Below are 25,395 nucleotides of genomic sequence, written 5' to 3'. Positions count from 1 at the left end.
AGTTGATTCTTGTATAGACGGGGTGGGGCAAAAGTAGGCTTACAGTCATGAGTACACAAAAGTTTATTTTGTATGGAAAATAATACAATTAATAAATAATATGAACAACTGTAAGCCTACTTCGGCTCCCACCTGTAGAGAAAGAAAGGAATCTAGTTTCAATTTTGTGCATGTATCCCTTCGGCTTCCTAATATCATGTGTTTGTGTCTATGGATCAGGTAGACCTGCTATGTCACCCAGTCTTGGCAGAGTGGCCTGCAAGGGACAGTGATAGGCTCCCTTGTCACACTGAGCTGGGTGCTGCTGCACGGTTGTCCCTGTGTTGGTTGTGTGCGCCCTCCTCTTGCAGTTGAGCTTAGGCCGCTGTTGGCACAGCAGTGATGGGATTGACCCTCAGGGTGACTGGCTGTAGGGCTGGCTCTGACCACCGCAGATAAGCTCTCATTCAGGGGCTGATGCCATGGAGCGGGAGTCACAACAGTGCATTGGAGACTCAGAACAAGTACAGAAATAAATGTGTGACAACAGTGCAAAGGCTGGGAGAAAAGAAAATGTTTTGTGATACCAAATGTGAAGTGGTGTATCACTGGAAGATAGACTGTGGTAGTTAAAGGTGTATACTGTGAACCCTAAAACTGCTACTTAAATAATAGTTATAACTAATAAGACAACAAAGGAGATAAAATGGAATTGCAGAAGTATTCAAAAGAAAGCCGAGAAAGGGAAATACGTGAGACAGAAAACAAAATTTTAAACCCATTTCAATAACCACATTAAATGTAAATGGTCTACACACCCCAATTAAAAGACATGTCAGATTGGCCCAAAAAACAAAAACCCAACTATCTGCTGCTTTTGAGAAACCCACTTTAAATATTTAGATACAAATAACATAAAAGTAAAAGGATGGAAAAGATGTACTATGCTAACACTAACCAGAAGAAACCTGAGGAATGTAAATTAATGTTAATATTGCTATGTTAATATCAAAGTATATTTCAGAGCAAATATTATATAGAATATGGATCATCTAATAATAAAAGGGCCAATTAAATAAGAATGTAACTATCATAAGTGTATACATCAAAATACTGAAAAATTACAGAATTATATACATCAAAATACTGAAAAATTACAGAATTATAAAGAACAACAGATAATCCTCAATTATGATAGATTTCAAACAGCCTCCTCTACCCCCAGTAATTGGTAGAAAACAAAAGGATATAAAGGCTTGAATAACACTATCAGCCAATATGTCCTCCCTGCCATGTATGTAACAATCCACCCAACCAATAAACTATATGAAGCTGCAGTATGGTTTTTTTTGTCCCATAGCCTTATGCAAGTCACTCCTTTCCACCTAGGCAATGGGCCATTTCTTTTCCTACCCCCCACTAGGTTGTTAGGAGAAAAACACATGAGCTCAAAATAACTTAAGGTGCTAGGTGGTCCTGTGCGAACTGTGATGTACTCAGGATAATGGCTAATTCCGCTAAGGCTCCACTACTCTCAGGATTGAGGCTTTTGATGAATCTGCCATTCCCTATTCAGTTGGAGAAAGCCCCCACCCCCACCCAAATACGTCACTGGAGCTGCAGCAACCTGTCAGTTTCCTCGGAGTCCAATATGAGGACACTGCAGCTTGTCTGGCACTCTCAGGGAAGGAGCTCACACTGGATCTGCTAGGGTCCCAGGAAGCACAGAGACAGCCCAGTCCTGCTCACCTTCCCCCGTACCGCAGGGCTCCAGGATGCACTGGAGAAGGAACCACAAGACTCAGCTGAACTCCAAGTACAAACTTTATTTCTATTACAAGGATGTTAGTAATTATAATAAAATAAAAAGGGGGAGATAGGGGCTCTGATACATACTTGGTTTTCAGAGCAAGTCACAGACCTTAGGCCTCAGTCCCAATCAGGGCAGGGCCCAGCACGGCCCTGGCAGGACCAGGAGTCCCTCGCCTTCTCCATCAGAGGCAGCGAAGCCAAAGGAGCTGTGCTCCCCACCAGAAATAGAAGGCAGTGATGCCGGATGCCAAAGAAGATTAAACCACAGCCCTGCGTGCACTCACCTCCAGCAGCCTGTTCCCAACATTGTGCCACTGGCTTACCACTCCCCCAGAGCTCCTCCCCACGCACCAGAGGCCCCAACTCTACAGAGTAGGGAGGGCCGTACACAGGAGAGGTTACCGAAAGCTACCAAATTTAGGCCCCTTCAGGGAAGAGAATCACTTCACTGGCGATACCAGGTTTCCAGAACCCTCTCCTCTTTCCACCAGGACCACAGAGCACCAAGCAGCAGTGGTGACAATGTGTCAAATGAGGGATCCCTGGTGGCTGAAGCTGAAACATTTCTCAACAGCCTTCCTGCTGACCCTCCCTCAACCCCCCAAACTCCCACATCACAACCTCAAAAGACACAAAATGGTCATAACCTAGAAAAAGTAAAAATCTGTAAAATCTCCCCAGCCCACAGAGCCCAAGAGGTGCGGCCACTGTCACCAGTGCTGCCGTGGGGAGAAGGTGGCACCACTGTCATCAGCTTCTCTGCAGACACTGTTACTCTTCCTCTTCCTCCTCAGCATCCCCAGCTCCCTGGGGTTTGGGGGCTTTTGCCTATTGAAAATAGCACACAAACGAGGCTTACACAGAAAGTGAAAAGGCAGCACGCATTTAGAGCCCTGAAAATGTCAAGCTCACACAGAAACATCCTCAAAAGCCAAACGAACAGTCCTTCAGCCACAGCAGTGATGCCCAGCTCCTCCTCTGACTTCAAGAACCATACTAGACCCTCCCTGCCCTGCTCCCGAATCCTCACTGAGCATTTTGGGGCTGGATCCCCAGTTACCTTTGCAGTTTTGTTGTGACAGCTGGCAGCTGTGGGGGTGACCTGTGAGTTCCTGCCACCTTCACTCCTACCGCTGAAAGAGAAGGATTGAAAAGGAGCTCCTGAGATGCCCCTGAGCAAAAGTCAGGAAACTCAGAAGACAAACAGCTGGAACCAGACATATGCAGCTCTCTGCGAGCAGATAAAACAAATGAACAGCAACTAAAACCACCCCCCGAGACCAGCACATTTTGAAATCAGGCCACAATACACCTGAACTACTCAAGAGCTTCACAGAGGCTTCCCTGCTTACCTCGCTCCGTGTCGCCCTGAAGAGCCACAGGGGAAATAGGGCACAAGGTTGCCTGGGTAGAGGTTTCGAACAGGCTGAATCACTGGAATGTGCCCAGTGGCCGTGGCCCCAATATGGCTGTTTTGATTCCTCCCCCGGATGTCCTGGCTGTCTAAGTTGTTGAGCTTCGTTGCGCTAGGAGGGCTGGGCTGGGAACCAGGCTTGGGGCCTGATGTGGATGTGAACAGTCGGGTACAGGTAGCCATATTGTTAATGGGTCTGGTCGGGGGAAGAGGGAAAGCGGGCACTTGAACAGTTGCCCACTTGGTATCATCCATATAACCAGAAAACAGGTCTCCTGCGAAGAGAAAAGAGCCCCAGCCTTAGAGAAAGGTAGCTCTTGTTGTCAGCGCCAGCTTCCGGGCAGGAACAGCTATGGTCTGGGTGGGACACAGCTGCCTCACACCTAAACCCAAGCCTCCAGGACAGGGCCAGGAACCTTCTGTTCATGCTGTAGTTATTACCTGAGTCCTCAAGTACATCCTCCTAAACTATTCATGATAGGCAAGCAAACCTGTAAAAAATAATTTCTAACTGGCTTTGTGGTGAGTTTCAAAAAGTTTACTTGTCTAGGCATGAGGCTCTTTAATAATAATAATAATAATAATGATGATGATGATGACTGAGTACCCTAAACAGACTTCAACTAGAGGTAGGGGCCCAGGGCAGCCACTGTAAGGTCTAAAAATTATCTCCAAATAACCCACTAAGGAAACTCACAGCGGAATACTACTGACTACTAAGCGTGTCTCAGGGCCATCCCCAAAGCCATTACCCTATAAACCTATACTCGAAACCATTCAGTCTAAGATGGGACCACAACTAGCCCAGTGAGATCCTACTGTGCGTGGTGATTCAGGATTCAGGTAACCCCCATGTTAGAGCAGCAGGTGAGAAATGGCAAACAGGCCCGAGTCAGCAGCAGACCTGCGGCTTTGGCTCAGCCCTGGCTAATACCCTGGTGTCTGACACGCCTCTTGGGCAGCTCTGGTGAGGTCTCTTGAGGCTGGAAATCCTGTCTAGGAATCCCCTCCGTCACATGGTTGTTAGCTGTGGCTGGGCGTTGGTCACACTGGTCCTAACAAGAAAAACCACAATTAGTACCTCTGGAATGAGTCACTTCTAGGAGCTGGAGCTGTGGGAAGAAAAGAAGGAACAGTGGGCTGGGTGAACACACCTTATTGGGGGGACTTTGACAACCACTGGGAGGAAGAGCCTGGGACTAAGGACACACATCCAGAATGGAGCACTCATCCCCATTAACACCGAGGGCACTGAATAAGCACTCTCTGCTCTGTGCAGAGACCAAGGAAGAGCTAGTCTTGAAAGCCTGGAAAGCATGCCTATACTTTGACCAGAGTATGTGCATGGTTGCTTCCTTCATAAGGCTCCCACAGGGGACAACCAGCAGTTATTTATTTACTGCTTAATCCAAAAGCAGAAGTCTTTATTACATGAATGACATGTGTGGTGTTCTAGCAACAATTAAAGGGCATCAACTACAGAAATGACCCTGAATATACCTGCAGTGTTAGGTCCCCGTAACAAACAAGAGTGGGCAGCAAATGTATTCTCCACTAACAGATTGGAATCCTAGGCTTCAAAAGCTGAAAAAAGACTAGATTGTCTAATCTAACTGCTTCATTTACAGATATCCCCAGTGAGGGACTAGGACCTATCCAAGGTCAACCTGGGACAGATCTAGACCCCCAGATCTCCTGAAATGCAAGCCCCAAATGCTACCACAATAGGAAGAATCTGCCTGTTCAAAAGCAGAAGGTGACAGTGACTTCAGGGTAGTCTCATCTAAACCATTCTGGCCAGTCCTCTATACCTGCTGAAATGAAGTCCTGGCTCTTTGGTCCTCAGCTAATGACATGATGGCTACAGTTGCCAGAAGATAGAGAAAGTCAGACAGCCCACAAAACAGGGCATATCCAGGAGCCAAGGCAGGTATGCACGCAACTTAAAGGCTAAAGAAGCATTCTCAGCTAAAGCCTCAGGTTCACTCACAGGATCAGTGCGGAATGAAGTGGGCAGGTCCTTCAGGGACTCCTACCTGGTGATGGAAGAGCACCTCCTCTTCCAGCTGTACCCCACAGAATTCACACGGGATGATGATGCTGTCCTCCACAGAGGGTAAATTGTTGAGGCCCATCAAAGACTCTAACTGATTACTTGTCGCCTGCTGCAGAAACTTCTGGAAGATGACATCAGGGTCTTCCTCCACCCCTTTGGGGGAAGCGCTACCCATGTTAAATGGAGGTAAGGCACGGGAAGGGTTACAGCTTGTCTGTTTCAAAATAAAATAGGTTAAAAAAAAAGTTTTAAAGAAAAGAGGTTAAAGAAAAATACATACCTACAGCATTTTCTACAAGTCACAAAAATTTTAGTCATGCTTAATACTAGGGAGTGCAGACGGAATGCAATACTCACTTTACTCTCTAAACATTTCTGTTTTGTTTTGTTTTTAATTTGAAAAGATCCAAGATTCTTCCCACAGCGATATAGTAAGAGAGGCCCAAAATAGTCTGTAATGGATTTTCTTCTGCTGCTCCCAAATGAAAAACTAGGTATACTCAAATACTTTATTATTCCAATTATGGGGAGAATAAATGTTCCACCAAGAACAAAGGGATGCTTAGTAGTTTTGGAAATGCTAGACTAGGCCAAACCAAGTCAGAGAGAGCAAGAGTGTTGAGGGAAGAAGTACTTCCCTCCAACAGGCAATCCTCAAACAAAGGCTATTCTCTAATCATTCCTAAATGGCTAAGAACTTTCAATCATTCAAAAAATACCTGACACCTTTCACACACCGGGTATTAAGATTCAGAAAGGAGAAAACCCAGAACCTGTCCTTAAGGAGCTCAACCTAGTGGTGCAAACGCGATCAGAAGACCACATCATAAGGGGACAGACTGAAAGAGAAGTGGGCACAGAATGTTTGGGGAGCACACAGGTGGGACCCTCTGACCTAGCCTTCAGATCTTACTCAGGATGGTTTCTTGGAAGTCATGTCTGAACCAGGTCTACAAGTAAGGGATCATGTTGTTGGGTGCGCTGAGGAGGCAGAGGCAGAAGGCCATACAGCGTCCAGGCAGAAAAGGTAAAGTGTAAGGAGGAACCTTGACCCTTCTGTACAGCTCCAATAAACAAAATGTGGCATAAGATCAGACCAGGTTATAAGATGGTCAGTAGAAATGTATAGTACTCACTGCAGTATGGAGGGAGCAAAATGGGCCTGCTGGAATGGGCAGGACTTTTTCCAAGAGGACAAGACTAAGTTCTCATACCCATATGTCAGTCACACCATGGTAAACACACACACACATACAGATCCTACTTCTGTAACAGGTGTATTAAAATAGCTTGCTCAAGACTTCATATGGCCTGCAATCCCAGGTATGGTAGACACTCCTATGCAAAGCCCTCAAGTCAGCCACAGCATACCTGATGGTTGATCAGCAGTTCTTCTGGGTAGAGCTCCTCACAAAATTCACAAGGCAGCATGGTCTCATCAGCTGCACCTAGGTATCAGAGGCCACACAATCAGACCCCAAATGAGGAAAAAAAAAAACTAATTTCATCTGTGATCTCCCTGGAGGGGTTTTATATAAAATGTTGACTCTGACATTTCAGAGATGTAGCAATTTGTGGGGTTGGGCTATAAATCCTGCAAGGAAAACTACTTAAGAGACAACCCCCAGGCAAAAACTGCCGCTACAGAAAAAGATTTACTTATCACCATTCTCTGAGCGGCATTAAAGTAGTAACTTACCCACTACTGTCATGAAGAAAGTCATTTAAATGGGTGATAACGCTGTATGCACTGATCTAAGAGCCTCCAGTGCATTATTTCAATCCTCAGGAAAGACTTATGAAGGAGGTCCTATGTTACCCTCATTTTACAGATGGAGAAACTAAGGCTTATATACAACTGGCAGAAAATATCAAAAAAGATGCTGCGTAAAAGTAACTTAAAGTAAATCAAATATGTCAGAGCAATGTTAAACCCAGGATTCCCAAAACAAAACAGCCTCAGAAAGACTGCTGAACAACTGGAGGGTGAACAATGACAGGAGGAAAGGAAACTTGCCTAACTAGGTTTTGGCTCTGGGTAGAAGAAAGAAAAGTCTACTGAATAAAAGTAACTAGAGCCCTGACTGGTGTGGTTCAGTGGATTGAGCACTGGCCTGTGAACCAAAGAATTGCTGGTTCCACTCCCAGTGAGGGCACATGCCTGGGTTGTGGGCCAGGTCCCCAACTGGGGGTGCACAAGAGGCAACCACACATTGATGTTTCTCTCCCTCTCTAAAAAAAAATAAAAATCTTAAATAAAAAGTAACTGAAGTTTGCCTTTACAAGAATTTGAATCCAAAATCTATATTTATGATTTTAAAAAACTCAACCTAAAATTTCAGTTTGAAATTGTCCCAGTCAGTAGCATCCCTAGGAGCCTCTCAGGGGAACACACCAGAGAACTTAAAGCTAGCTCACACACACATGTACACAGAGGGAGGCAGCAAGCCACCCCGACTGATTGGGCAAAAACAATAGCAAAGAAAATTTTAGATATATTTTCAGACAATAGAAAAATATATTTAGCATGTTTAAAGATATGTTAAAGAACTTGTACTATAAGGTATAAAGGTTGTTTTGAAAATGATGAGACACATTGAAGAAAAGAGAAAACTCAAATAGAACAAATGAAAAATATGTAACTACTTAAGTGAAACCCTCAGTGGACATATTAAACAGATTAGAAAGAACACAAGAGATTACCCAGGATGCACAGCAATGAATGCATAAATAGAACAACAAATCGATGTTTCTCTCTCTCTCCCCCCACCTCCCTCTCTAAAATCAAATTTTTTAAAGATAAAGGAAAAATAAAATGGTGAATATAGATGAAGGGGCTATAGATACTTGCTATACTATTCTGACAGTTTTCAAAAATAAAAATTTGGGAAAAGCAATATACAAAAAAGGGCAAATTTTATCTCATGAAAAACTTCCAACTTTATATGACTTGTACAGTGTAAGACTTTAAAAAACTGGAGACGGAAGCTATTGAAGAATAAACTAACCTACCCTGTATGTTAATCAGAGCATTGGGACCTCCCCAGGACCGGTCTGCCTCACCCACAGCCCTCAGAAGTCCTGCTCTGCCAATTTGGGGGCCTGGCCTTCATTTTGCAGACTTAGGGCCAACATGAAGTCTAAGTTTGCACTGTTTTCACCACCCTCTTTGGGGGACTGTCTGCTCCTATTCCTTTCCTGTCTTGTTCTTCCACTGGGGGGGAAAAAAAAAACCATTTCTCAAGATGCTTTAGAAATGTTGCCATGCTTTTTTTAGTTCAAGTCCATGCCTACCAAATATTCAAGGTTTACAGGCATCTGTGCAGAACAAAAGAGGCCCAGCCCTCCAGTTCTCACAGGACTCCAAGTATTAAGTCTGCCACGATAAAAGGCTCCATTACTATTCAAATTGTTTTAGTAATAAGCAACATTATTGAGCTTTAACTACGAGGCAGTCACCCTGCTAAACATTTTATGTACACTTTCTGCAGTACAGCAGAGGTTTAAAGCATGGGGTCAGAGTGCCACTGAATTCCCATCGCTGCCCCACCACTGCCCTCCCCTCTAAGGCTGCCGTGAGAAGTGAACGAGTGAGATCACACGTAAAGCGCGCTGCAGAGGCCTGAGGCACAAGGGCACACTCAGTAAACAGTAGCTGTTCACAGCACTGTATTCATCATCATCATCAACATCAACACTAACTATAAACTCAATAGCAAAAAGGTTCTGGCAGGCCCATCTACAGGAAAAGTTAGGTGTTCTTCCTAATGCTACCTAGCTATTGTCAGATTTCTACAATTAACGTCCATTTGGCCCCAAAGCCCTATTCCCATTGCCCCCAAGGTGGTGACACCCTTCCAATCCCAAACACAACTCACATAGATTATTTGGAATTGGAAACTGGGTTGTCATGTTCCTTGGGTTGGTAGTCCTGCTATGGAAAAGGTCTGATTCTAAGGCTCTCAGGGGTCTTCGTGGTAGCCTCATAGGTGGATCCAGAGATTCAATTTGTCTGAGGAGCTGGGATGCAATCCAGATTCCATCTTGACGCAAAGCCTCATCATATGCATTACGAGGCATGGCAGCCTCATCTCCCTTTTCCACCCCATCTCTCCCACAAACTTCAGGGTGAGTCTTCAGATCTTTCACCAGGACATTACGCCTGCAACTGCCACATAACTCTGTCCGGGCACCACAGTAATCTTCATGGTCCTTCAGTTTGAGGACAGAAAGTTCCAAATCACAGTGCTGGCAAAGGGCAAGCCGTAGAGGACACTCAGTCTCCTGCAACACAGAGTAATGCAGTTAACATGCAAATCTCAAAGAGGCCATGTTTTAGTACAGGACAGGAAAGCAGAAAGTATTTACTTCAATATTCTCTTCCAACCCTAGCTTCACCTGCCTGCCATGTTTTCCTATGAATTTAAGAGTCAGGGCCTCTCTTTATCCCTGCCACCAGTTTCTACAAAGGGAAGAAAACTCCTATGGAACACACTCACCCAGCCACCCAGACTTATCATTTTGTGCACACATTACAAAGTAACCCAAAGTCAGCCAGATAAGCCCAGGAGCAAATAGCAAAAGCGTAACAATTCAGATATGTTTGTCAAGGCTCCAACAGTCCTAATTCCCCCTACTATTCCAACCTGTCTTTTAAAAAAAACTACTAGAAAAATGTGACTGATTTAAGTTAGTCAACAGCAGAAGAGCAAGTAATTACTGGCACTTTCTAAACAATATAGTACATACTTTAACGACGCTAAAAAATACTAATAACTCACCAGACAGCAAATGAAGTAAAAACTTTTTTTAAGGAGAATTTTAAAAAACTCTTTATAATCTCTGGTCTACAATTGTCATAGTTGGAATGTTAAGAAATACTTTGTACTTAAATCTTTAAAATGACTGGTGTATCACCATGTGTAGCCAGGAAATAGTTGGGAGAGAAGCCAGAGGGAAAGATGATCGGAGGTTGTTTATGCAGCAGGTAGATGTAAGACCGTGAGAAGTACTCATTATTATTGTTAATGTGACCTCAATCATAACCCCCCTTGCTGGTGAGGCCTAGTAAAACATATCAAGTGCTTAGAAAAAATAACAAAGGTAAAAGTGCCAAGGTAGTTATGAGACATTTATCACTGAGTCGGGGGATTATAAGTGATTTTTCTTCTATGTTTTTTCTAAATATTTTCATTGAATATCAGTTACCTTTTAAAATTATAAATAACCTATTAAGTTGTTAATGTTTTAGGGACATAGAATGAAATGCACAAATCTTAAGCTGCATACCTTGATAAATTTTTACATATGTATAAACCCTCCCGTGTGACCACCAACTAAGTAGCTGTTGGTGGGATTTTTTTTAACTAGTAAATTAATACGTTGCATACCGGGGAATTTAAATGCCTTTTAGAAACGACGAGAATTCTCGCCACCCGTACGCAGTGTGTTAATACGATCATTCAAGGAAGAAAAAAGTGTGTGTGTGTGTGTGTATGTATGCTCATCCAACAATACAGTTTTATCTCAACTATGATACCATATCCAAATAATACTATGATACTATGACCAAATAATTCTATAGTCTCTCTCACCAAATGCTCTCTGAGGAAATCTTTGGGTGTAAACAGCATGCTGTCCAAGTGATAAAGAAGTCAAATGAAACTACAAGATGTAAGGCAGGTTCTGTGATGAGGAGGTCATACCACATTGGCAACACAAAATTTGGCTTGGCACTCAGTGAGGCTGCTGATAGCCAAGCCCCAGAATGAGAATGACAGATTCAGTCCCAAAGGGAAAGGCTCTGAGAGGCAACATCCATGGAACTGATAGAGAACAAAGACAACCAGACCGGCTTTCCGTTCTGCATGTGGCTCTGCAACCTCATTACTGGTCCCATGGTAACTCACTCCTTTACTGTCGAGGGAAACTAACCTCATGACTCTTTAACTGCCTCTTCTCCAACTTCTTGTTACATTTGCAGGTTACCTAGGATAAGAAGTAAAAACCAATAAATTGGCTTTGTGACAAAATGCACAAGAGCAAGTATATAATACATTAATGAACATTTGAGTCCTTGGTGGTTCACCTGACAGTGTTCTGTAGCCACGTGAGTCTCCATGAGAGATTTGGGAAATGGTTCCTTGCAGACAGGGCACATACCAATGTTCCTTTGACAGTGGATTTCATGGATGGTAAAGTTACACACAGGAATTTCTTTTTTGCTATAGAAATAGATCAAAGAAAAAAGGTGAGCATTACTGACTGATCTATTCAGTTGTATCATGTGGAAACCTGTCCTGTTCACTCTTTAGTCTCCATTATTTCCCTTTAGTGAATGTCTAGTCTATTAGCACATATGAATGTTACTACCCCTGCTTTTCAAGAATTAATTTCTGAAAGTTACGAGTTTTCTGTGCAACACTCTTTGAATTATCAGTGTTATGCACTAACTCTAAAAATTCAGCCTCACTTTCTAGATGTCAGAGCTGATCACAACCAACAACATGAAGTCAGATGCCAAAAAGAGCTGAGCCAGGCTTTCCCAAAACCATCCATGCTCCAAAGCATAATGGCACACTCCAGGACTATTTAAAGAAAGAAGAAAGAAAGAAAAGCCTACAATTTATTTTTACTCTCAGTCTAAGGTAGGTTTAATCTCATTTAGATTTTATTCCACTGAAAATCAAACCAGTTTGATCATTTGCAATGTCAGGCTTTGATCACTTAAACACGGATTTCTATCAGAGAGGTCACAGCATTGATGACCAATAACAGCAGTCCTATGATTATGGAAGACTCAGTACTGTGCTGGCTATGACGACTCGCGGCAAGGCCCACTTGTCCCTCCAGACATGAGGCGGTCACAACAGCCATACACTGGGCAGATCTTCCAGCCAACTGAGGCACATATGTGTATAGTATAACTACACCTCAGCCATTCTATGGAAACAACTCTGAGGATGAGCTACATTTAGTAGAAAAATTAGGTATCAATTTTGACTAAATCTGGCAAAAAAAAATGACAGTGTTACACCCATTAAAAGTAGAGATGGCAGTGCGATGAATGAGACCAATCTGGCAGGACCAATGTTTTTTTGCCTTGCCTTTGGAGCCACAGTGTTACTCCCTGGTAAAATCCAGTAGGCTATGCCTATGGATGGGATCAGTGCAATCGAACATCTAGGAATGTTTTGTTTATTAAACTTAATGAGCATGACAGGTGTTTCATTTGGTTGTGTGGCAAGGATCTTTGGATGTTGTCTTCCCACAAACCTACTTTGCAGCTTCACAATGATATTTTCTTGGCAGAATGGCACAGGAATCATACTCACTGCCAGAATTATTAAATGGTGTAGTTTTTCTGCTTCCAAAATTTTTATTTCTGCATTTGCCATGGAAGGAAAGAACTTCTAGTAGCATAGCCTTGTGCTTTGTTATAAGGAGTCTTTGCCCTAATTTTCATTTTCTGAACTAAAATTATCTGGAATGTGGACATCATCGGGCCAAATACACAAAAAGGATTTTAACTCTTAAATTGAGCCAGCAAACTGCTACACTGCAACTCTCAGGCAGATCTTTGACCATTGGAGCAATGGAAGTAAATACATATCTTGTGTTCATTTTTACAAAACTTTTAAATACCATATTGTATTTACCTCCAATATGACTAGTTTTAAGTGTTTGTGCTTATACAAATAAGTGCTATTTCTTTCCTGTTCCTGTTGCCTTTGAAAACAACTTTTTACTTTGCAAATTATATTATGTTTTTGATAGGTTTTTATTAACTGTGGGAAACTAACCATAGAGCTTATAATCTTTCTTAAAAACAACCTAGTCATAGTAAAGACAACACAGGACTTGCAGAAACATTTTTCCAAGGAGTCAGGAAAGAAAAATTGCCTGTATTCTTCAGTCAAATGCACTTAAAACAAAAACGTGGTCCCAATGTAGAGTTTTTTGAGTTTGTACTTTAAAAATTTGACATGCCTATAAATTAGCTCGTGGGATTTTTGCTAAAATTCAGTAATACAAGTTCATAATCCACCTTATTTAGATATGAAATGTGAACACCTGTTTAAATATTAGCATTAATTAAACCATAGTGTTCTAGACTGGCCACATTAACGCTCATAATTGGATCTCCATGTTTCCTAGGAAAAAGAAAATTACTAACCTTTGAGAAGTTGAAATGTCAGTGTCAGTACTGTAGTTATCAATGTAAAGCACATTTGATGGTTATTAATTAAAATTTTCCCAATTAACTTTTTAAAAGATTTAATATATATATATTTTAGAGAGGGGGGAGGGAGAAAGAGAAGGAGAGAAACATTGATGGGCTGGGGACCTGGCCCACAACCCCAGCATGTGGACTGATGGGGAATAGGGTGGAGGTTGGTGGTGAGTGGTCACAGCCAGTCCTTGCAGCTGACTGGCCTGGGTAAATTCCTCCTATTGATCTGCCAACAGCAACCGAGGCTCAACTACAAGAGGAAGGTGTGCTCAGCCCACACGGACGGAGCACCTTGAGTACCCAGCTTGGGTGACAGGGGAGGCACTGCCACTGGACCCTGCAGGACACCTACTCCATTAGGCCACACGACCCAGACACAGAGTCCAAGCAGCTCTACCTAATACATAGAAGCAAACACAGGGAGGCTGCCAAAATGAGGAGACAAAGAAAAAACATGGCCCAAATGAAAGAACTGATCAAAATACCAGAAAAAGAGCTAAAAAAATGAAGATAAGCTATCTATCAGATACAGAATTCAGAACACTGCTTATAGGATGCTCAAGGAGTTTAGTGAGGACCTCAGCAACGTAAAAAAAAAAAAGATCCAGTCAGAAATGAAGGATACACTAATTGAAATAAAGAACAATTTACAGGGAAACAACAGTAGAATGGATGAAGCACCGAGAATCAAATCAATGATTTGGAACATAAAGAAGCAAAAAACAACCAATCATAACAAAAAGAAAAAACAATCCAAAAAAAATGAGGATAGTATAAGCTGCCTCTGGGACAACTTCAAGAGGCCCAACATTTGCATCATAGGGGTGCCAGAAGGAGAAGAGAAAGGGCAAGAAACTGGAAATCATTTGAAAAAATAATGAAAGAAAAATTCCCTAATTTGGTGAAAGAAGTAAGACATGCAAGTCTGGGAAGTACAGAGAGTCCCAAACAAGATGGACATAGAGGCCCACCCTAAGACACATCATAATTAAAATGCCAAAGGTTAAAGATAAAGAGAGAATCTTAAAAGCAGCAAGAGAAAAGTAGTTAGTTACCTACAGAGGAGTTCCCATAAGACTGTCAGATGATGTCTCAAAAGAAACTTTGCAGGCAGGAAGGGATTGGCAAGTTACATTCAAAGTCATGAAAAGCAGATACCTACAGTCAAGATTGCTCTACTCAGCAAAGCTATCATTTGGAATCGATAAAAGCTTCCCGGACAAGAAAAAACTAAAGGAGTTCATCATCACCAAACCATTATTATATTAATTTTAAAGGGACTTACTTAAGAAAAAGATCATCAAAACTATGAACAATAAAATGGCAAAAAATACATATTTATCAACAATTGAATCTAAAGAACAAACTAAGCAAAGAACAGAGACAGAATCATGGATGCAGAGAGCGTTTCGATGGCTGCCATATAGGAAGGGGGGTGTGGGGGTGAAGAGGTGAGGGGATTAAGAAGTAGAAATAGGTAGGTACAGAATAGCCGTGGGAATGTAAAGTACAGCATAGGAAATGGAGCGGCCGAAGAACTTATACACCTGACCCGTGGACATGAGCAATGTGGGGGAATGCCTGAGGGAGTGTGGGGGCTGGGTGAAGGGTGGCAAATAAGGAAAAATCAGGACAACTGTAGTAGCATAATCAATAAAATACAACTTAAAAAATGTTTAAACAATAAAGTACAGCTAAATTAAATATGGTACACCAACAAAATGGAAGAAGTAGAGCTATATCATGACTGTAAATCATATGTGCACAAATGCCATGAAAAAATTAAAGCCAGTATTACTGTGTAGGGTGATAACATTCTGGGTTCTTTTTCCATAATTTTGACAAAAATGTTCTTTTAACAGCAAAATATTTTTTAAAAATGACTACAGTTTTTATTTTACAGGGCTATTCAGGATAACCTATTAAAAAAGATCATTCTATGTGCACAAGGACACTGAAGTTTCAGAATTAAAACAAATTAAGGAACACATAATCATAACATAAAGAAAGAATCAAAAGCAGCTATCAGGTATGAAACTACAAAACATTTACTGTTACACATTTTCACCTCTTAGGAAATCTTGAAAGGAGAGGATAAAAGATATTTGCAACAATTACATGAAACAGCTGCCTGCTGGTTTTGTTTTCTTTTTAAATTGAACTGCCAAGATAATTCCACCAAACATTCCAGCCAGGCGAAATACTAATATACTGGCTTCCTACCTACAGATAAAATCAAAATGTTTTAAGTGAGATGAATGAGAACACAATTCCATATATGGATAAAACTGCTAAAAGACCTAAGGAAGAATTAGCAAGTTAAAGATAAAATTTCATTTTAGATAGAAATGACTGAAAGGCCAGCTAAGACTTCCAGAAAAATTCCCAGTAGCCTCCCATAAACACGACAAGCTAGAAATTAATTCTTTAATATACTCAAAAATAAAAAGCTGAGTGACACTTCTGTTTCCTAGAACCACACTCTCCTCCCAATAAGAGGATACCGTAAGAAAGAGCTAACATGCAAAAAAAAAAAAAAAATCTTCAATCGCAACTATTCTTTTTACTGGACCAAGGAGTCCAATTGCAGCTCATATTTTGAAGAGTACCTCAACTTTCCTTAGGGAACAATAGGAATATGTCTCTAAAGACAAAATTTTAAAACCTGGAATTCAAACACCATTACTTAGATGGGATGTCTATGCTGGCCTAGTCAGCCTTACATGCTATCTGTTTTTTCCTTTAAACAAATTGCTTTCACTTTGAATAACCTTATTTTCATTAGCTTTCCATTAACTTACACTTAAAAAAAGAAAAAACTCCCTTGGCATAGTTATTTATATATTGTTCTAGGTTTGAGTTTCCTTGGACTGACATAAGAGTATCTTAACTGTGCTAAAGCTATATGGCCGTTTTCTTGTAAAATCAGTGATGTTTGCTTGTGATTATTTGTATCATTGATTACTCTTATGTAAAACCCAAGCAAAGTTAAAATAGTGTTTTAAATGGCAGAAAGTGATAGAGGCATAGTAGAGAAAAATACCCTATAAGGCAAGACACCCTCACAGTAACAAAATCTTTACTTTTTTAAGAAACAAAATCTTAATTCCATGCAGGGAAAGAATATTATGACCAGCAGTTGCTCTGATTACATCCTAATTCTGCCAAGAAAAAGGAAATTAAAAAAGAATTGTTAGTTGGCTCGAACCTTTCATTAATCTGCAGCAAACTATTTCCGTTACTCAACATCTCTTTCCTTCTACCACAATTTGGTAGGTTAAACATAACAGACAATTTTACTTTCTTTAGTTTTTAGTATGAGTGTCACTAAAACAAGTTCTTGAGAAATCCCAACGAGGAATCAGACTAGCTGCACTCCAAGCTTCATTTCATTTCAGGAAGAGCTGCTCTTTCTCGTCATTCACGTGAGTTAAAAACACCACGCCCGGTCTGCACTAACAGTTCTGGAATCGCGAAATGGTAATAATTAATCTGCACTGCCAGAAGACTTTGGAATTTTCTTTTTAGGCAATTGTATATTCCTTCAGCAAAATCCTTTATGAGCAGTTCAGCTGCTCTGGTTGAACTGCTTTCTCACCACACCTTGCTCCCAATCAACCCCCAGACAATCAGCCACTGTAGCCACTCAGGGAAAACCTTGCAACGCACTTGAAAAATAATCTAGTATTTTATTACATTTTCAGTATCTTTTTAAAAAATGTATGATGATATTTTTCAGGAAGACAAAAAATAAATTCCCTTATTTATAGATTAGAAAACTGAGGCCCAAAGCAATCAAGTGACTGGCCAAAAAGTCATTATCTAATTAAAGGCAGGAACCAGAGCTGGACTGCCAGCTTCATCCTATCAGTCTAGTCACCACACTGATACCTAAACCAACCGTCTTGTTAAATAACCAAAACAGGCTATTTTATCCAAAACTGCTACAAAGGCTTTAGTCCCATATATTTATAGAACATACTACATGGCTCCAATTTTACCCTGCCAATAAATAAACCAACTCTTTACAGAAACTAGTTTGTCCTCATTCCAGTAACATTTCTTAGATTTAATTTCTTACCAGTTGTCACACAGTCGAGTGTCCTGGTCATCTAGAAATTCAGCCATCTTTAGCTCTTCCTGAAAACTACAAAGTTAGAAGAGAAAACCTTCACTTTCATTTCTGCTTTAAGGATGACAAGAAAAAAAAGACAACAAAACTAGTGCACAGAAAATATCACCAAAACTATAGTGTATTTAAAGCATTTTACTTAATACCAAACACATGGGTTTTACCTTTTTATTTTTTAATTTTCACTTTTAAATAATTTGACTTGAAAAAAACATCACAAAGAACTCCCATATACAACTCACCCAAAACATCATAAACAACCATAGTAAAACTATCAAATGTAGGAAACTAACACTAATACTGGTAATTAATGAACAGATCTTCAAATTTCACAAATCATCCCGCTAATAACCCTTTTGTGGTTCAGGTTCTGATTCAGGCACCATGCTGACATTTTAAAAAGGGCCACATCCTCACAACTAACTGTAATTAGAACTTGGTATAAAATAGATTGCCCTGGCTGGTTTGGCTCAGTGGATTGAGCGTCAGCCTGCGAGCTAAGTGTCGCTGGTTCGATCTTCCAGTCAGGGCACATCAGAGAAGGAAAACTCTGACTCCAAAAAACCTCCGCTGCCTTGCGGCATACCTCTTCAGGGGAAAGGCTAAGGGAGTAAACCCCGACAGAAAATCCGGAGCCGGAGTCCCTAAGGCGGTTTGACGTTGTAGTCAACACCGGCAACTCCTGCGGCGCACCTGAAGCCAAGCTGTATTGACTCCGTCTTTCCCTTGGACCCTTCAGCTGCGAAGAGAGGGGGGTTCTGCTGCATGGGCAACAGCAGACCCTCCATATCACCCTGCCCAGGCTCTGTAGCTTCAACTTCACTGGAGAGGACACTCCAGCGTCATCGCAAGATGTCGATTCAACACGGGAGGAGACAGATACCGTGTCACTCCCGAGTCGGACTGCACAGCCATTCTCGGCGGTGCAGATAGACTCTTAAGAAGCTACACCATCGTCTCTCGAGACGGACGGCTGCCGACGACGACTGCATTTAGTTATTTCTCCTTAATCTTCTTTGACCCTGGGATATTTCCTCAGTCTTTCTTCATCTTTCATAACCCTGTTAAGTGTATTGGCTAGTTATTTTGTAGATGTCCTTCAGTTTGGGTTTCTTTGGTGTTTTCTCATGATTAATGCATCTGTGGCAAGAATACCACATAAATGATGCATTTATGCATCCTGGTGCATTGTACCAGAAAGCATACCATGTTAGCAGGCTTATTAGTACAGGCGATGTTAACTCTGATCACTGAAGACAGTGTCTGCCGGGTTTCTCCACTGTCAAGTTTACCCTTAGTTTTAAACCAGATATCAATGCAGAAAGCAAAGTGCTGGCACTTTTATTGCCAATATTTACTTTAGATTGTTTCTTTCCATGATGCAAAAAATGGTCTTATATACTGCTCCCCAAAAGGGTACTGACGTTTCCAAACAAACTCACTCACTTTTCAACACCTGTATTTATCCATTCAACATGTCAATATTTATTTATTTATTTATAGGTAGATGAGGCTACTTATTCAATGACTGATCCACACTCAACATGTTAATTAAGACCCTGTGTGCCACACACTGTCCCCAGAAGGCAAATGTATTTGACAAGTGACAGAAATACAGTGTCTGACCCACCAGATCCATTTAGTAAAAGAGAAAAACGAGCCAAGACACAGGCCTTCAGGTCAGTGTTTTGACGGAAAAGCACCTGGCCGGGGGGGAGGGGAGCGGCGGGAACCTCGTTGACATACAAGGGTGGTGAGGAGCTTCCCGAGGTAACATCTAAAACGCCCACGGAGGCCTGAAGCTGGGGGGGGCCTCCCCGCGCCCCGCCCCGCCCCGCCGGGCCCCCAACCCCGCCGAGAGGAAGTGAAGACAGCTGACCGGAGCGGGGGAACCCCAGCGAGGCCGGGGGCCTAGACGCAGATGAAAGAGAAAGTAGACACAGGTCCGGAACAGCACACTGGGAAGGGGGTGCGACTCCGGACGTCCCCCCAGGAAGGGCGGCAAGGGGGCTGGATACCCCCGCTCGGCGGACGCCAGGTACCGGCTCTGAGAGGAAGTGGGGGCCGGCCTAGGAGGCCCCCCCAGGGCGGGCTGGCCGACTCCAGAGGGGCTCCCCCGCCCCCCAGCCCCCGGGCAGAGGCTCCGGGGAGGGGACCAACCGCGGCCGGCGCGCGGGGCCCCTCGGGGGCTCTCCCCCGGGCCCCGCCCCTCTCCGGGCCTCCGGCTCCGCCCGCAGAGAACGGACACCGCTTCCGAGGGTCGAGGGTCGTTATGAGGCGCGAAGGGGCGCTGGGTCCCCGCGGCCCTCATCGCCGGAAGACTTCGGGGGCGGAGCCACCCTCGGGGCCCAGCCCCGGGAGCCGACTGGCCGCTGCCCCGGCCCCGGCGAGGCCGCGGAGCCGGGACCCGAGTGGAGGGGCACCGGCTGCGCCGAGAGCGGCGGTTGACACTGGGAGTGCGTTTATGGGGGACGCGCCCCACCCGCAATTTCACCGTCCAGACCACAGCCCTGCCCGGTGAGGGGCGCTGTCCCGGTTCTGGAGGCCGCGGAAGTCCGGGGGGACCGTTACCCACCGCAGACTCGGTCAGAGTGGGGACTCGAACCCGGGCCCGCGGGCCGAGAGCCCGCACTAGGCCAGCGCGATCCCCCGCGCCGGCCGCTCGAGGCCCGGGCCCAGCTCCGCCCCGGGGCGCGGTGGCCCGCGGCCCTCCGGGCGACGCCCAGCCGCTGGAGCCAGGGCTGGGAAGGGGATGGCGGCGGCAGCGCCGCTAGGGGCTGTCGAGGCTCCGGTTCCCTGAGGAGAAAGTGCCGCCTCCACCAGCGGCCTGAGGAGATGCCGCCGCGCCGGCATCTTTCTTCTTGCGTCCGCGACCCCCGGCCTACAGCCCCCTCGCTCCCGCACCTCGCCCTCGGGGTACTGGCCTCCTCTCGAACTGGAGGCCCCGGGGAGCTCCCCGGACGCGAGCCGCCGTTACACTCACCGAAGAAGGACCTCGAGCCGACTCGTCAGTCACCGATCCGGAGCCTCCTCAGCCCACCTCGCTGAACAACGGCCCCCAGCCGTCTCAACATTCCCGACCGTGGCGGAGGGGTTCATCTATTGGCCAGGGGCGGCCCCAGCTCTCGGCCCATTGGACAGCACCGTTGTCGCTCCCAGGGCCCCGCCTCCTGTGCGCCGATTGGCTCCTCAGAGCCCCACGGGGGCGTGGCCCTGGAAGTCCCAACGCCTGCACATCTGGAACTAGGGACAGAGACCCCAGCTGTTCTGGGCCCAGCAACTGCCCCTGACACAGGCTAATAATCTTTGCGTGAATAATACTGTGCAGACATTACTAATACGCCTAATATATTAAGGTAACTAATGTCCTTTGTTCTGTTGTCATACACCATTAATATGTATTAGTCGTTGTTTTTGCTGTTACAATGTCCTCTTGCAAGATATCCGTAAGGTTCGGCCCTTGGAGCGCTTCGCTCTTTTGCGGTGGAGAGGGAGCGGCTGAGGCACAGGTTTGAGTCCCAGTTTCTACCCTTGCTGACTGTATGGATTCTCTGAACTCCTCTTCCCTCATGAATTAAAAAATAATTAACTATAACCAAGAACACCCTATTTGCACTACAACAATTTAAAATCATGATTTTAGCCCTGGCTGCCGTGGCTCAGTGGATTGAGCATCGGCCTGCGAGCTGAATGTCGCTGGTTCGATTCCCAGTCAGGGCACATGACTAGGTTGCACATCAGGTCCCCAGTTAGGGGTGCGAGTGAGAGGCAACCACACTGATGTTTCCCTCCCTCTCTTCCTCCTTTCCCCTCTCTCTAAAAATAAAATAAACAAATTAATTAAAAAGTAAATAAAATAAAATCATGATTTTATTGTAAGTACTTGCAAAATGTTCATGCGATAGTGCTAAGACGGAAAAGCAAGTTATAAAGCATTTATTTATAACAAGACAGAATATTTAGTTTAAATAGGCAGTATAGTCTGTGTGATTCCAAGAGTATAGTTCAAAAACAGGCAACATTAATTTAAGGTGAGAGAAGTCAGAATAATGGTTCCATTTGGAGGGTGTAGACTACAAGGGAATCTGAGAAACTTACCAAGGCCTAGAAACCTTCTATAGCCCAATCTACAAAGCAGTAAACACCAACGTATTAGTAAATAATCACTACATTGTACACTTAAGATTAAACACTTTACATTGTATGTTAAAGAGAACATACCATTCAATATTGTCCTATACCTTGACTTTTTTTATACTACATAGTCTCTTGCAGCTCTATTCATTATTAGCGTACCTATCTAGAGTACATTCATTCCTTTTCAATAGTAAGTCTATTGTATGGATATACCATGATTTATTTCATCAGCTCTCCGCCGATAGACATTTTGGCTATAAAGTATTATTTTTGACTAAAATATAACCAATACCTGAAATCCAGAATTTCTTCAGCTCCAGCCTCACTGATTTGCTCAGCCAATGTTATATAGAGCGTTCCCCGTGCAATGGCCCCATAAAGCTACTGGAGCTTCAGTGGCAAACAGGACAAGCTCCTGCCTTCCCAGTAGTTGACCAGGAAGACAGGCACAACTACAACGGTAGTGACAATGAGTGTGATACATGCTGTAGTAAAATAAAGAGTATACAAGTTTACCCCACTGAGCAAAAGTAGAGCGTTCTTATGAAACCTTTCATAAACTGAAATGGCATGAATTGAAGAAGCAATTACCTTAGGACTCGTCTTGCTAACAGGTGCGCAAAATAAATTAGGATGAAGCACAGATGCTCATAGACACAGTTCTAAGCTATGGCACCTTGATGTTGAGTGTAGTTCCCAGGGAAGAAGCTGGGTGATGCTGCTCGCCTTGCTCCAGGTGTGAGCTACTTCTATTACCACTGGCTCCAAAACAAAAGCTGAACGCTGTTTTCACGCTTCACCTTTCTGTTTTGTTTTTTCTTGTAGAAGGGAGATTGGTCTTTGGATTTCTTTCGGTGAGCAAAAACAGGTACTAATCTAGATCTTTAAGGGAGTAGCATAAAGTGAACTTTGGAAAGGGGCGCAGGGGATACCTATATCTGGTCTTTTGTCCTTGGTTCCTGGCACACAGCTTGAAAAACTTTGGAAATTTCCTGAGTGTTATACTAAGGAGCTGACTCAGGTGGGCCTGTGGATAACTTCAGAATGATATGCTGGTCACCAGAAAGACCAAGCACTGGATTAGAGGATTGGACCTTTTCATCTTCAGGGGTGTGGATATGAGCTCAGTCACATGACCACGTAACAAGTGATTAATCAATCCTGCCCAAGGTAATGAACACTCCAGATCCCTAGGCTCCAGGGAGCTTCTGGTTGGTGAACACGTTGATGTGCCAGGAGCGTGACACGCTGACATCTGACAGCGAGAAGGTACGAAAGCTCTGTATTGCCCCTCAGACTACACCCTATGTGTCTCTTCATTTGGCTGTCCTGATCTCTTGTACATCCTTTATGGTAAAGCTGTAATTATAAATACAACCATACCTCATTTTATTGCATTTTCCTTTATTGCACTTCATAAGTATTGCATTTTTTACAAACCAAAAAGAAGACCCTCCACCAGCAAAAAATTACAGCTCATTTTATTGTGATACTTGCTTTATTATGATGGTTTAGACGTGAACCCACGCTCTCTCCAGAGGTATGCCCATTTAGTGCTTTTCTGAGTTCTGTGGGTCATTCTAGTGAATTATCTCATTCTAGGGAACTATCAAGGGAGTCATGGGAAACCCTGAATTTATAGCCAGTTTGTCAGAAGTATAGTTCACCTGGGGACTCCCAAAGGTGAGACTACGAAAATCTGTTTTTTACAGACAGGACTTCACTTCTGTCAACAAATGTGTAGTTTTTCCTCACACCAACTCTCTGGACTTCGACTGGGTATCCTACAATTTAATTTGATTCTAACACTGATGAGATAGCATCAGAGTCCACAAGTTAAGAGCTCCTCCCACCTCAGCTGCCAGTCACAAGTCCAGTTTCTCACCTGTGTTTCTGACCCAATAGCTATACATCCAAGGTTCCCACAACCTTGGTTTGATTGTTTGCTGTGATGATTCGTAGAACTCAGGGAAACATTTTACTTATATTTACTGGCTTATTATAAACAGTGTTATAAAGGATACTGTTTACATGATGAACAGCCAGATGAAAAGGTATGTAGGGTGAGGTCTGGGTGGGTCCTGAGTACTGGAGCTTCTGTCCCAGGGGAGGTGGAGCATGCCACCCGCCTGGCAGGTGGATGTGTTCTCTAACCCAGAAGTTCTCCAAATGCCATAGTTGAGGGATTTGTATAGAGGTCCCATTACACAGGCATCATTTATTAAATTACTGGCCATTGGTGGTGATTAACTCAATCTCCTGCCTCTCTCCCCTCCCTAGAGTGGTTTGGGGTGAGAGTGAAAGTTCCAATTATTATATGGTTGATTCCTGTAGTACCCAGCCCCCATCCTGAAGCTATCTAGGGTCCCACCAAGAGTCACCTCATTGGACCCTGACCAGTGTGGCTCAGTTGGTTGGGTGTCCAGCAAAGCCATTCCTGGTCAGGCCACATGCCTAGGTTGCATGTTTGGTCCCCAGAGAGGTGCAACCTATTGATGTATCTCTCTTACATTGATGTTTCTCTCCCTCCTTTTTCACCCTCTCTTTCTCACTCTCTCTAAAAATAAAAAAAAAATAATAAAAAATATATATATAGATATATATAAATTTTTAACAAAAGAGTCACCTTATTGGTATAAACTTGGTATGGTTGAAAAGAGTTTATAATGAATAACAAAAAAATAAAAAAACCAAAAACCCCACACTATCTCACCTCTAACACTCAGGGAATTTCAAGGCTTTTAGAAGCTCTTGAGCCAGGAATTAGGACAAAAAAAACATTATCACTGGGACTAAGACCTTAAACCTGTGGAGTCAGGGACTAAGTCCAGGTGTTTAGCATCAGAACTGAATAAATACTCCCAGCTATGGGTGAAATAGAACACGTGCTTTTGTGGAAAGGCCTGTAAGAGGATGTGGCTACCCAACATACAGTAAGTGATGTTAATATAAAGAGAAAACTGAAACGGAGAAAGTCAGTGCTTATGCTGCCTGTCACTACCAGAACCAATAAGTAGAGACAAGGATTGAATTTTTATGGGCACTTCATTCAGATGCCAGTAATCTGAGAAGACGGCAGGTTATGTACCCTCAAAAACCACCTGAACATCTCATCTCAAGCCGACCTTTTTACAGGGAAAAAGAAAGTGTAGGTAAGGGGTTTGTTAAAAAGTTAATCAAATAAGAGTTGCAGTCCTAGTATCTCTTTATCTGCTAATCAACAATTCTTTATCTGCCTTCCTGAAACACAATGGCTCAGATACAGGGAACAAAGGTTGAATTGCTTCTTGACCTCCTGGAGTCCTGTAGATCATGCATTCCAGTTCCTGGAATAACAGCTTTCCACAAGCATTAATCACTTACGCCTATTGACTATAACTGAAGGCTCCTGAGTTCCACTATCAAAACCCCAAGTCCAAAATAGCATCACTCATGATAAAAGCCCAAGATACCAAACCTAATTAATACCTGATGTGTCAGCCCCTCCCAGAAACATAATCTTAATCAACCTGTCTGGAATTTTCTGCTCAACACCAAGGAAATAATCTGTCACATGGGCCCCTCTACACCCTCACCTCCTAGAAAGAAGAGGCAATTTACATAATAAAAACACTTTCAGTTCTCTTCCCCCA

The 25,395-nt window shown here is 43.3% G+C and overlaps 1 protein-coding gene and 1 pseudogene across 1 annotated transcript; one reads left to right on the top strand and one right to left on the bottom strand.

Annotated features, from left to right (window-relative positions):
* Nucleotides 1–1,785: 1,785 nt before the first annotated feature.
* TRAFD1 (TRAF-type zinc finger domain containing 1) lies at nucleotides 1,786–20,720 on the bottom strand. Its single transcript, XM_090291316.1, has 11 exons — nucleotides 20,610–20,720; nucleotides 17,576–17,641; nucleotides 11,350–11,485; nucleotides 11,196–11,249; nucleotides 9,140–9,545; nucleotides 6,633–6,709; nucleotides 5,242–5,475; nucleotides 4,140–4,260; nucleotides 3,144–3,480; nucleotides 2,852–2,924; nucleotides 1,786–2,619 (listed from the first exon to the last, which is right to left on the bottom strand). Exons 2-11 carry the CDS (start codon nucleotides 17,620–17,622, stop codon nucleotides 2,563–2,565), a joined length of 1,542 nt encoding a protein of 513 aa, XP_090147442.1. The 5' UTR covers nucleotides 17,623–17,641; nucleotides 20,610–20,720; the 3' UTR covers nucleotides 1,786–2,562.
* LOC149996818 (protein YIPF5 pseudogene) lies at nucleotides 11,961–12,733 on the top strand (annotated as a pseudogene).
* Nucleotides 20,721–25,395: the final 4,675 nt, after the last annotated feature.

The sequence above is a fragment of the Furipterus horrens genome, unplaced genomic scaffold (genome assembly GCF_987537825.1).
Source record: "Furipterus horrens unplaced genomic scaffold, mFurHor1.1.pri manual_scaffold_11, whole genome shotgun sequence".
NCBI classification, from domain to species: domain Eukaryota; kingdom Metazoa; phylum Chordata; class Mammalia; order Chiroptera; family Furipteridae; genus Furipterus; species Furipterus horrens.
This window is presented reverse-complemented; position numbering and strand designations above follow the sequence as displayed.